General features: G+C 51.7%; 1 protein-coding gene across 1 annotated transcript in view; it reads right to left on the reverse strand.

Annotated features, from left to right (window-relative positions):
• The window catches only part of FARP1 (FERM, ARH/RhoGEF and pleckstrin domain protein 1), a 155,464-nt gene that overhangs the window by 24,127 nt on the left and 115,196 nt on the right, over nt 1-16,141 (reverse strand). Inside the window, exons 8-12 of the mRNA XM_040991195.1 lie at nt 14,592-14,687; nt 13,083-13,246; nt 12,235-12,303; nt 9,101-9,176; nt 7,965-8,253 (exon numbers count right to left, since the gene is read on the reverse strand). Coding sequence (XP_040847129.1) covers nt 7,965-8,253; nt 9,101-9,176; nt 12,235-12,303; nt 13,083-13,246; nt 14,592-14,687 — 694 coding nt within the window. The remainder of the gene's footprint in view (nt 1-7,964; nt 8,254-9,100; nt 9,177-12,234; nt 12,304-13,082; nt 13,247-14,591; nt 14,688-16,141) is intronic.

Genomic DNA, 16,141 nt, shown 5'->3' on the forward strand with positions numbered 1-16,141 from the left:
AAGAAAAAAAACAACACAGTACTTTGTAATAGGGTTGTGAGATATTTGAGGGTTACTTTCTCAACTTCTCTTTCCAAACTCCCTTCAGCATCACTCTGCACCCCTAATTTCTTTCGCAAGCTTATTGATGCTACTCGTCTCTCAGGGTTTCTCTCATTACTTGGCTTCTAAAATTCAAGCATTTTTCTATGAATTCAGAATATGTTACAAAGGCAAAGGTGGGAAACACATTAGTGACACAGGCTTTCTTTGCTTTCCAAAGGCTCTTTTTCATTTGCAAACCTTTCTCTGAAAGCGCAAGTAACGGTTCTATAGACTCGGCATAACAGGCTCTGTCCTCAAGAGCCAGGCTCATTGCATCTGACATTCTGGGTTGAGTCCCCACGGATGGGGTATGCTAGCAAAGAGCTGGTCATGCTCTGTGCAAATGACAAGGTTCCACAAGAAAAAGCAAGCTCTCGGCTATAAGGTCACCGCTCTTGGCTGTGCTGTCCTCTTGTGGACTCTTTAGGCTAGGGAGGGCCGTGTGTCTATATGCAGTTTTTAGATTTAGTAACTCTGAGAAAAGTTTCACATACAATTAAGACTCAACTGCAGTTTGTCAAACACGTCAGAAAGGCAACAGTGATGTAACTTCCAGAAAGAGAAATACACTAATGGAGAAATGATAGCAGGTGCATCCAGTTGTTTTGCTAATGGGGTGAAGAACAAGGAGGAGGAGGAGGTAGAGGGTTGGTGTTTGGGAGATGTGGTACTTCACACCAATGAAAACATCACCTTGCATTCAGAACAAAGCTGCAGCTACTGGTGGGAAAAGAACAGTTACAATGGATAGTTCTTACAGCAAGCTACCTGTTAGGACAAGTAAAAGCCTCTTTAGATGAATAAGCAATTTCAATTCCATGCATACACTGTTACATGAGTTTGGCCTTCCATGTGCAGTGTCACCAAGCTCATTATTACAGGGGAAGCCAGAGATCTCCGCAAAGGTGCAGGTGCATGCGCTGTGGAGACACTGCACTCCTGTGACCCCGTGCCAGAGAAGAGGAAAGCACGCAGCATCTGTGATGGCCTACACACTGGGTGTCCGCCAAGATGACCTGCAGCTCACTGGCCATTGAGGAGCCCACTGGGGCTGAGCTGGGCAGGACCTTTGCTATAACCCCACCTGCCACCTCCTAAACCCACCCAATGCTCTTTTAGAACACTCAAGTCAAATCCTCTCCCTTGTTCTCATTGCAACCAGGGAGGCACACCCTCAAGTCTCTGTAAGCTGTTGTCACAGATGCGCTCTGCCTCCGCGAGTGAGTCCCCTCCCTGCCGGACAGCGATCCTGCTCACACCCAGGCCTTCCCCTCTCCACGTGCACGCATGTATGTGTGCAGGCCTCGTCGGGAATTGCAATGAGGAAAGCAAAAGGCCTCAATTCCGCTTCACCTCCTCCCTCCCCCCAGAGCTGGCCGCTGGTGAGCAGGATCACTGGGCTGGCGAGGAGGCAGGGATTCCAAGTTCAAACTGGTATTGAGCAGTGTTAAAAGGAAAAAAAGAAAGACATCAGACAGTGCTCCAACAATGCAGGGGAAGGGAAGCCCACCAAACTCCACGTTGGGAAACAGCATTTTTTTTTTTTGCCATGTGGGCACATGCTGACAAAACGCTGCGAACAACGGAACAGAAAAAAATGTTTTCTCAGATTTATTAAAACAAATGAACAAAAATGAGGATGAAGTCTTCAGCCATTTTTCTTTGCAAACTGATTCGACGTAGTAGACAGTTTTTTTGTTTCCATACATTAGTGACAGCATTAAATGTACGCAGAGAGATAACAGAAGGAGTTTGGGTTAATCGTCCAGGCCAAGCTTTGTGAGACTGGGTTAGTCAGTGAGGCTCTGCCGCAGCTTTCCCAGGCACAGTGGGGGTGCAGGGGGTGCAGGGGGGTGAGAGGGAAGGACTGAGCCCATCAGCCATTTAGGATGCTTCTGGAAGGGGGGACAGCCAGGGTGTGTGCATTGCGGGAGGAGCCCTCTCTGCCTCGGGTCTTTCTGCTCTTCCCACAGGGGAGTGACAAGGGATGCCTGAGCCCAGGAGAAAGACAGGTTAGTTCAGTTTCCAGGCCTGCTAAATGCCCTTCTACTGCTTCCTTCTGTACAGCCAGCCGATGCCCCGCACTCAGTGACGCAGACCCAGCGCCTGGAATGCCCGCCTACTCACCTCCGCTCACACTTCACAAGGACAGTCACTGCTGATCTCTCTCTCTCTCTCTCTCTCTCTCTCTCACACACACACACACACACTCTGCCGACCTTACTATCCCCTCCTCAGTACACCCTGAACAAGCGCCCGCGCTGCGCAGGGCCAACCTCAGTGCCTGCCTTGAGTCGCAGTCCTAGCCTCCCACTCCAAGGCCCCCTCTGCAGCTCAGCTCTCCTGTGTCAACAGCTGATTCTTAATCGTCCCTCCCCTCAAGAAGAAAAGCCACCACAGACACAGGCAGAGTAACCTGACCAGGAACTGCACGAAGAAGCCTTCCACGTGAAGCCATGAGGCGTGGCTTCCAGGCTACATCGCAGGGCCCGCGTCTCTCACCGACGCACGCTGAAGCTAGCTTGAGCAAATCAGAGTCTATGCGAAGATGAGGAGACTCTAGTTCTTTCTGGCTTCCACCAGGACATCTCACCTCCGTTAGAACAAAACAACGCCTTGTGCTAGGGGCCTTGTCTAGGCTGTCTTGGGCGATGTGCTGTTTTTATGAAGCAAGACTGCAGCTCTTCCTCCCCAGTGTGTATGAGGCTCAATCAGCATTCAAGCCTCTGATCAACTGAAAGCGCGTGGAAAGGTTTCTCGGTTGCGCGGGGACATGACAAGCAGCTCTCTGAGAGCATGCAACCGAACAGGTGGCAGCCACTCGGCAGCTCTGAGGTCTACAGCTCCGGGCCGAAGCAGCCTGGAGTTTTATTTGCTTTTCATGATTATTATTCGCTAAAAGGGCAAGGATTACAAGAAGTGGCAGGCTGGTTTTTCCTCTAAAAGTCACAGCTTTGTTTTAAACAGCAGCAACTGGTGGCACAGGTGCACACAGGCATTCACGGTTCCTGGATCAGCTGTCACTCAGCAGAAAGCGATGGGACTAACAAGGAAAAGCAGCGCCAGTCTGTTCTGCAGTGTCGCCAGAGCCAAGTTCTTTCCTCACTGCTCACAGGCGCTCCCCTCCACGGCACCTTTCCTTCCGAATGTTCTCAGGGTTTGGCGATTGGGGTCGAATCTAAAACTCACTGGAGTTACAAGCAATGGGGAATTCTGAAATATTCCCCTCCTTCGGGGTCCAAAGGATCCTGTTTTATGATCAGCATTGCCTGGACAGACTCTTCTGCAGTTTGAGTTGCAAACCTGAGCGGCATTAGCAGAAAGTCATGCTGTGCAACGAGCTTCAGGCCGGGGAGGAAGCGTGTGTGCCGAGACAGAAGGTCAAGCATAAGGCACCTTTCTTGGCCATGAACCCTAGGAGCTCTGAAAACTCTGATCCACTGGAGTGAACGCCGGGCAAAGCGAAGTGACAGAAGCAAATAGAGTGACCACGAGCCTGAAGGCTTGCGGGGCCACCCTCCGACTTCTCAACGCAGGGCTAGGTCTCAGAATACAACTGATTTTGGATACACGATACAAACTGAGAGGCTCTTGGAAACTTTTTCATTTTGTAGGCCTTGCTTGTGAAGCACTGACTGGTCTGAATCTTCATAGATGCCCTCCACAATGAGATCAGAATTATTCCTATTTTAAGTGCAGGCCATGCAGCATCATCTGGTGAGCTGAATCTGTGAGGAATGCCCTCAAATGAATCGCACGTGGAGGGAGGAGCTGGCTCACAAGCTTCCTCTAATTAAATGCCTGTCTAATAAAATGCTGTCAATGGCATACCGATGACTGCTAAAGGAGCTGAGGCAGTTCATTTTAAGTTCTGGAACTCATTAAGTGCATTTCTTCATGCTCAAAGAATTTCTTGCAATTTTTATTTTGCTCGTCACCAGCAACAGCAACCACAGAAGGGCCTGTAGTTTATGCATTTTGAAATAATTTCCAACAAGATTGCAAGGCAAGGCTTTACCGGAGTAGCTGAGAACGGTTCTCCGGTGTGGGTTTCTGAACAGGGCTTGCCTTTCACCCATGGCCTTGGGGTAGGCAGCAAAGAACCACCAGTATTTAACAGTCAGAGCCCCTTGTTTCTGTTGGAGATGCACATACTAACTACTGTCCGGGGAACGTTAGCGGACAGGTCTAAAGGAAACCCTTGGGAAACCTGAATGTATTCACAAATCTCTCATCTCTGCTCCTGTTCATTACGCCCAGCCCCACCTGGGGCCCTCTGCGACTCATACACACACAGGCCCTGCTGAGGCACCATGAGCCTCTGCCAAGAGCTTCCCCCGGAGTGGGATGGCAGAGGTGGCTGTTCAGGCCTGAGCTCTGACATGTGACCTCAGCAAACCTGTCCGACCAGGTTCGAGGAACACATGTGCTGTGCCCTGACCAGTTCTGCGCTCTGTCTGAGTGTAGGCCAAGGTCCTCTAGAGGGAACGAGGACTAACTAACCATGCCAGATGCCAGGCTTGCTGCTCTCACACCTGCTGGACAACGACCAGAAATGAGTCACTTGCCAGCTCCCCATGCAATGAGAGGAAAAGCTCTGAAAATGCAGAACTCTGAAAGTGCAGAAAACTTTTCGAAAACACACTTGTATTTGGTGCTCGTAACACCAACAGCTTTTAAAATGCTAGGGTAAACTCAGCTCTGGGGGAAAAAGCAGAATCAAAGAATCACTAGATTATGTTTTGCTGCAGTTTTCTATTTAATGCTTCACAGATGTTGCTTATGTTAACACAGTATTGTTTGACTGTGTTTCATTATTAGACTACAGTGTGATTAGAGATAAATGGAAAAGCCACCTGAACAAACGACCTTCACAAATAAACCACAGGATTTCAAACATAACTGAGTAACTCACATCTGACCATATTCTCAATATAGCGAGTGGACATCAAAACAGAATATGCGAAACGTACGTTATAACTGCAAAACCCCCACCAACAGGAAAAATAGTTCTTCCCAGCTTATTCTGACCCGTCATGGTCTCCACAAAATCCACAGGGTATGTAGTCTTCACATCTGATTGCGATGATTAGCCCAGACAAGACTCTCCAAAAACCACAATACTGAATTAGAAAGGCTCTACTGCACCAAGAAGTCACATGGATTAAGAAGCTGAACTCCGAGCACGGGGTGAGTTGCAGCTTTGCCACGTCGCAGCGGCAGCCAGCGCCCGTGAAGCCGCCGGGTCACACGAGGCTTCTCTCCCGTGACGTGAAGGTCCGCGGCGAGCAGACCGGCTCGGAAACGCCGAGTGCACGAATCTAAAGCAAGGCTTAGATGACTGCAACGGACAACTTGCAAACCATCCAATTATCTATTTGATTTGTCAATCATGCATTGAATCAAGTGAAGAGGCACATAAAAATCTGTATAGAAAATCAGGTTAAGTCTTCAGAATCTTCAAAAGCTGCTACTCACATCCTCGGGCAGACCACGATCTGAGGACGGCAGGTCAATCAACACCTTGACCTGTGAACACGCCTGCTGCCCAGTCCCAGTTTCCTGTGATAAACTCACAGATGAGCACAGCGAAGCCACTGGCCTGATGATCCGTAACGAATTATTCATCATTAAAATTCTCTTTAATGATTTTATAGTCACTTAGGATCTAACGATTTTATTCTACAACTTATCTTTTAAACTTATTAAAGACTGAACACAAAGAATAGACATGAAGAAGAAACATGTCTTCATGTTTCTGCAATGCTGTACTGACTCTGCATGTAAGCCCAAAACTGAGCTACCACTTTCAACGTATTCCATCACACTCTAGAAGGCAGCTGGGGCTGGTTGGCTGGTAGCCACATGGGGGAGGGCCTGGACCCCAGACTCATGAGAGGAGAACCTCTGGGGTTAATTTTCCCAAAAATCCATCCAGCGATTCCAATACACAGCTAAACCAGAGACACAAGGCCAAGGTGAGTCCAGGCAGGAAGGCGCCCCTTGCAGAGGCGAAAGACTTGAGGAGGGGTCAAACCACGTGCTCCTTCCTCACACCTTCTGTTTTTCTGCTCAAACATCCCCACAGCCCACTTAGGATCCACATGGAAAGAAAGCACACAAACCACCTACAGCACTGAGAGCCACGCCCCCGCGCTGGGCGTGGCCTGAAGCAGGTGCCAGCTCAGCGCTGACCTCCTGGGGAGAACAGAGCCATGCTGCATCACACAGCACCGAGAAGGCCAGCAAGATAACCTCTTCAAACAAATTATCCCACTACCACCACTGCAAAGCACACCAGGAATCTCTAGTAAATCACAATTCACGAAGATTTGGTGACATTTTAAAGCATTTCGGTCAAGGCCTGGAAAACAAACAACTCCAGGCCTTTCCCTGAAGGTATCCGTGATCTAAGCTAGCCACCAACTTCATTTGGCTTTGAAGTTTGTACCAACTCCTCAATGAGGCACAGAAAAGCAGTCCTCCTCTTAAAAAGAAGGGAAGACACAGCTAAGCCAACACCTCTCCCGTGACTGCCGCATTTTTGTCCCAGGATTCAGCCAATGGAAGAGGAGCAGTGTACACGACTGAACAGCCACAGAAAACCACCACTGACAACGCACACCGTCAACTCACAGCAGAGTATTGCTTGCTGGCCGTCAACCAGCCAGCCAGATGGGCTCCTGGTCACCTGGCATTAGCATGTGCTACAAAACCTTGCCTGTCTTTTCTGGAAAGCAAGCCGCCTGTGTGAGGGGCACTGCTCTTACAGGCACCTGCCTAAAACTTTCTCTATCAAACATGGACTATAAAAAAAATCAAAGAGTTTTTGAACAGATCCTCTGCATCGCCACCTTTGGGCTCATTTCCCCAGATCCCCAAGAGCTGAAAACTGGCCTTCTGACCTCCTCACTCCTCCTCCTCTCTCTCTCCACTCAAATATGGGCCACCCACAGACACGCGACTTCTCAGTTTGGCAGGGGACCGCAGGACTGCGGGGTTACCGAACGTCAGGGGCCAGTGTGCAGGGCTCACGGCTTCTGAGTCTGAATCGCTGGATTCACTCCCACTGCTGGTGGAGCCCTCGGTCACTTGCAAGGGAGCCAGCTGGCCTTCCCTGCCTCTAGCGTGCACCGACTGTGCCGTGGGGATCCTAGAAGTTGGACTGGTGACAGGCGTGCCATTGGCCAGCCTTCTGCCAGGGGAGGCGGCCGTTTTGACCTGTCTTCCCTTATCGTGGTCATCAAAACTACCCAGGGCGTCTGGGGTTGATGCTAGCTGGCTTAGGATGAGTGGGTCAGTTTCTGACTTGTTGTATCTACTCGGCAGGGTCCTCAAGTATGGCCTTGACGGGATGGGGGAAGAGTTTTCATAGCAAGGACCCTGGTCGGGGAGAGGGTCTTCTCCCACACCCTCTCTTGGGTCATGGCCATTTTCAGAAATATAGCCTTGGGACCCAGTCCTGTCCCAGCTCATGCTTGGACTGGAACTGCTACTGCTGGGAGACAACGGGGTGGCCAGGGGACTGTGCCCAGCTGAACCCTTGAATATCTCGTCTATCAGGGAGCTATGTCTTGGGAGTCTGGTGCTCCTGCTCATGTCAAAGGTGACATCTGCCGAGTCGTCATGTAGGAATTCTCTAGAATGAGGCCGGGAGGACCTGGCAGAGCGCGGGGATGCCCTATGCCTTGCTTCTCCCTGCCTCTCATCCCTGGAGAGCAGACAGACCCCACTGGTCAAATCGCCCTCGCAGTTGTCATTTGTCTGGGACCCGGAGCGGGGCACTTGCTCTCTGAGGAGGTCATACTCGCTGTCTACGTCACTGCAGTCAATGAAAGGAATGGACGTGCTGCTGCCCCGAGCAGCCCGGGATGCTGGACCTGTGCTTGGCTGCGGGGGCTGGGCTTTACTCTGCTGGGTCCTATCCTTAACGACCTCCTCCTCTTCCTCCGGCGGCGCCTGGCCGGCTCCGTCCGCCTGCCTGTTACCCGCGGGGCTCTTCCGCACAGCAGGGCTGGCCTGTGACCCCGACTGTGGCCCCAGGTCCTCAGCGGCGCTGGTGGCAGTGGCGGCGGTGGTGGAGGCATTCAGTCCCTTTCCATGCTGGCGGCTCTGGCCCCCAGGGGATTCGGCCCCTTCTCCGAACATAAGGCTGGCGCTCTGAGGAGACTGGGAAAAGAGGGAGAAGGAAAGGATGAAGGGGACAGAAATGGACATGGTTGTCACCAGCATCTAGTTTTATTGGGAGCTGTGACTCTGAAGTGGTGGAATGGACTGCCAGACTCAGCTTAAGGAACCATAGGCTGGCATTCATTGGAGTGCACCTGCCATGCTCCAGAAGGTTCTTTCCAGGTCTCATAGTCTCATATTGGGTTTTCAGACTCCATGGAATAAGACAGGCCTTCCCAAGGGAGGTGGGCAGTGGCAAAAGAAAAACTGGTCATAGACACCAGAAGGAGTGTTGATGCGATCTTAGAAAAATGACAAATACTTTCTGTGCTTGCACCTGTTAGGGCAGCAGAGACAGGTCAAGGGTTTTCCATTTTCTTTTTTTGGATTCACCCTGAAACCTTGTTCATGTTCTTCCCCCAACAAAACTTTTATTTTGTAGAAGAGAGGCCTGGGTAAACACAGCATGGGCCCAACCATGGGGCCACAGGAGCAGGCAAGAGTGACCACGGCGGGTCTTCAGTTGAGGGCACTGCCCCTGGGCACTCATGCCAGTGGTACAGAGCTGGCCCTCCCCTCCCCCCAGCAATACTGAGTTCTGGCCAAGTGGGCAACTTCCTGAGTGGCTCAGAGACAGAGGACCTGCTGTGCAAACAGACCATCCCATGTTGCCTGCTGCACGCAGCCTGGGTGCCCTCTGGCTGGTCAGGGCCAGGACGTGTGCCTGGACAGACTCTCTCACCCCTAACGAACCCCAGGGTGAACCATGAATGACTGGCATGGGTGCTACCAAGCCCAGGGTGCGGAGGAGGCAACGTTGTGGGTACGGGACCCAGCCACTCCTCACCTGCTTTGGCACCTCGGAATCCACTTCTGAAGGCTGTGTGGCAAGGCTCCTGATGGAATGAATCTTGCTGTGTTTCCTGGGAGACATCACACAAGGCAGCCGCGGTTAGGGCAGGTTTGTGTTTAGAGATGTACTTATTATAGGGCAGAGTTAGAGGACAGAGAGAGGGAGAGATGGAGAGATTTTCCATGTACTGGCTCACTCCCCGGACAGCTGCAACAGCAAAGGCTGGGCCATGATGCAGCCGGCAGCACGAAGCCCCAGCCGGCTCTCCCAGGTGGGCGCAGGAGCCCAGCTTCTGCAACATTTACAGGTTCAGAAGGAGAGCAGCTGGGGCTTGAACCACAGCTCATGCATGTGGGATGCTGGCATTGCAGGCAGAGGCTTAACCCGGTGCATCCCAACACAGGCTCCCGGGTGAGCTTTCGTGACTGTGTCCAAGTGGAACTGAAGATCCTCACGTGTGAAGCATCAGGTCTTTGCTCCTGCAGAGTGGCTCTTACGCGCTGACTGGAAAGCTGTCACCCTTTTAAAACACGTGCCTGTTTCAGAGGGTACTGAAATCTCGCAGAAGTCCTTGGCATTTCCCTGTGCGGCTGCTGATGGACGATGGCAAGGGAACAGGGCTCTTGAGCGACGGGCACGGTCTGGGAGGGAGTGAGGAGCTAGCCAGGCATGAGCCATGGCTCAACAATATAAAATCAATTTGTGTATTCTAGTTAATTACTCTCTGGATGGTTCTGTAACAGAGGCAGTTGCTGCTCGTAGAAGCCTCCAGCAGTAGCTCCACCTGCGGGAGGAGTCCTGCCTGAGCGCAAGGACAGACTCGGCTGAAGGAGGGGAGGGAGGTGATGCTGCCTACAGCTTCTGGCTTCTTTACTCGGCCTCTCATCCATCTCCCACGAGCAGGCGGCAGAGACGAGGCACGGGATACAGGAGCTCAGGCCCCGGGGGAGCTGGCCTTTCCCACAGCGCTCCAGATGGAATCCTGGAGCATCCACATTGTGGATCACAGAGACTGGGGCTTGTTTTGGTCCTTAGAGTATTTTATTTTTAAATATTTGTTTGAAAGGCAGATTTACAGAGAGAGAAGGTGAAAGGGAAGGAGGGAGAGAGAGAGAGAGAGAGATACCGGTCTTCCAGATACTAGTTCACTCTCGAAGTGGCCACAACAGCCAGGGTTGGGCCAGCCTGAGGCCAGGAACCTGAAAGTCCACCTGGGTCTCCTGCATGGGTGGTGGCATCCAAGACACTTGGCCCATCTTGCTCTCCTCTCCCAGGCACAGTAGCAGGGAACTGGATCAGAAGTGGAGCAGCCGAGGCTTTGAAACAGTGCTCATGAGCCACAACTTGGGCTTTGGTCTCCGAACACAGGAACTGTGAATTACCCAGGGAAGTGATGGGGTCCGCTGTGTCATACATCTGACCCGAAGGTCACACTCTGCAAACCCACTCGGACTCGCATCAGGAGACCTAGATGACACTGGGACATTTGCAAGGCACGAGACCACACAGCGTGAACTCTTCATAGGACTACAGGAGAGTGAAAACACACCTCCGAAACAGGGTTCAAGAGCAAGGCATGGAGCCATGAGGAACGAACGTCTACCAGTGCAAACGCACTTGCCTAGGGCAGTTCCTCTGCTCTTGTGGGAGGCAGAAATACAGACCACAGGAGGGGCATAAACCAGGCAGCTGTGCCCGGGAAGGAGGCGGTGAGTCACACAGCCTGTGGCTTTTACGTTGGGCACATCTGGTACAAGAGCTGAGCGAACGAGCAAGTCTTAATTCCAAGTGCAGACTGAAGGCCCTGGCTAGAAAGGCTTGGGACCAGAATGTTTCAGATTTGGGAGGTTTTTGTTTTTTTGGCGGGGGGGACCCTACATGAGGTTCACCAGCTGAGTAGCTTTAATGGCGTACTTGGGGGCATTGGAGATCAGGGCTGTGAGTTATGGGTGCTCATCCTTGGCTGTCTTCTCTGACCGTTATCATATTTGTGGCTGCAGGAAAGTGAAAAAGAAAACAAAAGCTACAAAAGCCCAGAGGCACTCAATAGTGCTGGACGCCCATCTTCCTTCTGAGCCACGCACAGCTGGGAAACCTGGGCTGCCTCCTTTACCTCCTACGAGATTCAGGGTCTCCTTCTTCATCAGGGAGGTCAAAGGATGCTGAGCTGCCAGAGACCGTCTGGAGGGGAGCCTGAGGTTTATGCTAGGGACAGTGCCTGGTACACAATAAGAACGGCAAGCCTTTGCAAACACAGCAACAACAACAGCTACAGTGCTGTGTCCTATCTCATCCAAGCTTACACAACAGGGGTGGGCATCATGACACTGCAGGGTAAGCTGCAGCGTGGGACACCTGTACCCTATATCAGCTTCACGATCGAGTCACACTTCCACTTCTGATCCCACTTCCTGCTGATGTGAAAACTAGGAGGCAGCAAGGGACAGCCTGTGTTCCTGCCACCTGCATGGGGGCTTGGACTGGACAGAGTTCTGGCTCCTGGCTTTACGTGGCCCAATGTCGGCTCTCATAGGCATGTGCAAACTGATCAGTGGATGGAAGATTTCTCTTTCTCTGTTACTCTGCTCTTCAAATAAATAAGTTTTAAAAAATTAACAGAACTGGGGTGCTGTTGGGGTGTAGCTGGTAGTGGTAGCCCATACAAGCACTGGTTTGAGTTCCAGCTGTTGCACTTCCAATCCAGTTCCTTGTTGAAGCACCTGGGAGAGCAGCAGAGGATGACCCAATCCTTGGGCCCATGTATCCATACGGGAGACCCGAAACATGCTCCTGGTTTCAGACTGGTCCAGCTCTGGCCATTGCAGCCATGTTGAGAGTGTAACAATACTTCCTGAACCCGCAAGGATCAGGGATGAGCAAGCGCTTGTTCTCTGAGCCCCCACCTTCCCTGCCCTTGGCAGCGACCTCATCATCATCCTCCCATCTTCTCCATCTCTCCTCCCGTCTTCCTCCACATCCCTGCCCCACAGCAAGCGCTGAGTGTGATGACCATGCAGAAGTCATCCACTCACCCAACAGCGAGCTCGTGTGCAGAGCTAGCAAGCGGCCAGTCGCCAACCCCTAGTACACCCCTTCTCAAGTCAGAGCTTGCCAGAAGCCACTCTTACCTCTCAAACTGAACTTTCTTGTGTCCTCCTTCTTTGACGTAGTCAAGAACTTGCTTCTGTGTCCGGCCACTAAAACAAACACCGGGAGGGAGAGAGGAACATGACATGAGGGCAGTCTCATAGGGCCCTCGGCACCTGCTCCTTCTGTGGCAGGCAGGACCGCAGCAGTAAGAAGCTAAGACAGCTGTGGATTCCTGTCCCTCCGGTCTTGATACTTCCCTTGTTAGTGGAATATTTTGCAAATTTGTGCACAATGCAAATTTGGGAAAAACAAATTGCATGGGTTTCAGAAATGCTTTTGCACCAAAATCAAGTTATCTTCCAATGCCAATGTTCCACGCGTGGTTTGAAGTAGCTTTGGATACACATACAGGAAAAGCATTGGATAAATGAACCCACTTAATAACGGCATGTTTAGTTACTGATCAACCACTCTACAAGTTAGTATGTCTCATAAAAGCAGGGACAGTAATTTGCCTCAGTTAGACCCTCGTTGGCTGGAAGGTAGCTGACACACAGTAATACTCATTTATTGACAAACGCACGGAAACCCAGTGGCGAGCCCAGCTACCTATCATTCTGTGAAGCAAAATCAAGTGACAATCAGACGCTTTTACATGAGAAAGTAACCTTCCTAAATGAGCTAGATGGGCTAGAAGTCAACTATGGCTGCTGAGATGGCCTAATTGCTCTAGCACATTTGGCGGAGCCCAACACATTGATAGCAAGAGGTTACCAGGACAATCAGCCCCAGCTCCTGGGGACCCACGAGTGCATACCTCCCCCGTCTGCTAGCAGCACAGCGGCTCTGGCAACACTGCAGCTGCCCACCCCCGACCCCAGCTCACCTAAAGCGGAAGGAGGAGCCTCGACTGAAGAGCACGGGCTTGGGCCTGGGCTTGGGCTCCTCGAAGAGCCTGAAGAAGGCGTGATGCTCCACGCAGATCTTCCAGAAGGACTTGCAGAAATCGCGGCTGGCCATGAGGAACTCCAGGGTATCCTGGTATGAGCTCTACAAGGGCAGAACAGCGGCTGCAGTTGGCCCGCTGCTCACAGACCTTCGCTTTGACTGCGAGCAGACGGGCCACGCATGCGTCCAGTGCGATTTCAACTGTGTGCTTTATGACATTAAACTCAAAAGATTTCATGTTCAGCTATTTTCTTCTCCATAGAATTTCCCTTTAGAGGCTCTCATGGCACATAGCAGGACAGGGTTAATGGAAGTGACACTCTTTCTTTGCCAGAATTCATAAGCAAGTATTTTTTTGTACTGGACTTGTCCTTCCATCCAAAACAAAATCCTAGTGCTACGGCCCCTCCTGGGCCTCCTTATGCTATGTGTAACACCACGCACCAGGTCTTCCTTCATCCTCAGGGTTCATGCCCGTTTTGACTTTGTCTTAAGTCATTTCCCACTAACACAGCACCAAGCCCGTGTCCAGGTGGCTCCTCGAACGAATGAACTCCACAGGAAATCACATTTCTTTCCTGAAGTCCCAAAGTACTAGTCGCAGCCGAGAAGGCCAAGCGCTTTGATTCTGGAAAGGGGATGTGGTCATTTTCTACTCCCACACTGGACACTCCCCATTTAAGAGGCCAGGCTAGATCAACAAAGGTTACCACAGTCCTTTGCATTTTCAGCAGCTGCAACCACTCTGGGGAGCCTCACCACCGTGGGCAACAGACAAGCTGTGCTGTCATTCTTCATTGGTAAGTGAGGGCTGTGGAACTCAAGATGTATTTTTTCATAGGAATTATTTTACTGTGAGTGTTTGCTCCCCAGGTCAGCCCACCCAATCCATGATGCAGCTATGCCCCCATCACCTTAAAGGACTGAGTCCTGGCCAAGGTAGATATTGAGGAATGCACCTATCACGCACCTGCTGCATGGCCCGGCCAGTAGGTGTACGGGATGCTTCTCTACCCACTCCAGTGACAGCAACACTGACACTACGAGGGGCTCGGTGATAAGCAAGCAGGGACGGGGGAGGGAGGAGGAAAGGGTGGAGAGTGAGCCTGGTCAGGCCACAGGGAGGAGTTACCCAGGAGCTGTGTGGCAGCCAACGCTGGCACATCAGGTGGGCAGCAGGTGGATTCCTGGGATGTGGCAGGAAGCTGAGCGAGGCCCAGGTGGGGCCCAGCTCAGGCTGTGGGTTCTGCCTTTGGAGAACAACTCTCTCTCCAGATCCACATTCGGGTTTCACACGGATGACACCTGGGTTCCTTTTCACAACAGCTCCGGGTGGGAGCTGCCTGGTGGCAGGGCACCCTGCTGAGTGCAGAGGTCACCATCTGGCAAGACAGATTCCTACCCACAGTTCAGTGCGCCTGCTGCCCCGCCCACCCATCACACTCACATTAGCATCGGGGCGGAGCTTGATGAGAAAGCGCTTCCTCTTGAAGCTCAGCTTGCGCACCTTGGCCCAGTTGAAAGCGTTGATCTTCGTGACGCCCTGAGGAGGAAGATGGCGGCCACTGAGCCCAGAGATGCACAAGCCTGCGAGTCGCAGCCAGACGGCACCTGTCCCTGGATCTGTAGGCATCATGCAACGTCTGATCTGCTGTGAAGTACTGGAGCCGGCACTGCAACGATGCCTGCCTCCGTGGCAGCACAGCCAGCCAAGGCAACCGCAACAGGAAGGACGAGTAAAAACCAGCAGCTGCCTCTGAGCAGTGTTGGAGTCTGTCCCAGGGACTACATAATCCTTATTTTATCCAACTCCATATTAAACCCAGTGTGATAGGTCGTAGCACTATGATTAATTATCATAACAACAACCTCATTTCCCAGACCTGGGAATTATATTTTAATTGCTCCCAAGTCCTACCATCAGTGTGGCAGGAAGAGACCCCAGGCACCCACCCATCTAGCCAGCAGCTGTTGTCATTCCATTGTGGTCAAACAGGTCAGGCTTTGGCCGCCTACCTGTCTGAGTTCAAGGCCAGCATGTAGTCGCTGGACAGGACTCATGTTGGACCTGGGGCACCCCCAGTCCACACTGAGGAGCTGCCAGGTTCCTATTTCCACCTTTCCTGACTCACTTGAAAGCGGGGTCCCTCTTGAGCTGCTGGAACAGCAGGCTCAGTTATTCAACATGGGAGTTAGGCACAGGGACAATGACTAATACTAAGATATAGCCTGCACACTTGATTAAATTGCTCAACAAGCTTTCCATGTGGATGGATAGGCCCCAGAACTCAAGCTATCCTCTGCTGCTTTCCCAGGTTATAATCAGGGAGCAGGATTGCAAGTGGAGCAGCCAGGACATGAACCAGTGCCCATATGGGATGCCAGCACTGCAGGTGGAAGCTTAGCCTGTTAGACCACCACATTGGCCCTAGCTTTAATGTGTAAAGGTTGTGAGTTTGAATTTTATAGGCAGGACTGAAAAAGACACTTGCTTTTCTCACCATTGTTCTTATCAGGTACTCACTCATTTATACAGGTCAAAAAGGAACAACCAACCACACCCTCTAATGCTACATTCCTTCAGAGCTTCATTTGTTTCCTAATGAGACCCGCTTTGCACTTTTGGGATGTGACTCTGGAATCACGAATGCTTGTCATCAGCGTCTCCATCTGAGCTCGGGCAGGCTGGGTCTCCAGGGCACACACACAAGGGGGAACAGAGGTGACGCTGGCATGGCTGGGCTCACAAAGCGCTCGGGCTCAGGAACAGCTTCACAGCTCCTGAACCGGGCGGGGCCGGCCCACTTGCCGAGGAAGATGCTGCAGCCAAAGCGGGGCGTCTTTCCCACGCTCGGGGCGGGTGAGGAGTCTCACAAAGCACGTGGAAAATGGGCTCAATGAAAACCCTGTGCGTGGACTTCAAGACTTGCTCAGCACCAAACGAATCTATCTTTCAATTCTGTTTCACTGAGGACTTTGCCAAGTGCGCGCCTAGGT

Source organism: Ochotona curzoniae, unplaced genomic scaffold (assembly GCF_017591425.1).
Source record: "Ochotona curzoniae isolate NIBS_2020 unplaced genomic scaffold, NIBS_Ocur_1.0 contig_64, whole genome shotgun sequence".
In the NCBI taxonomy this organism is placed as follows: Eukaryota; Metazoa; Chordata; class Mammalia; order Lagomorpha; family Ochotonidae; genus Ochotona; species Ochotona curzoniae.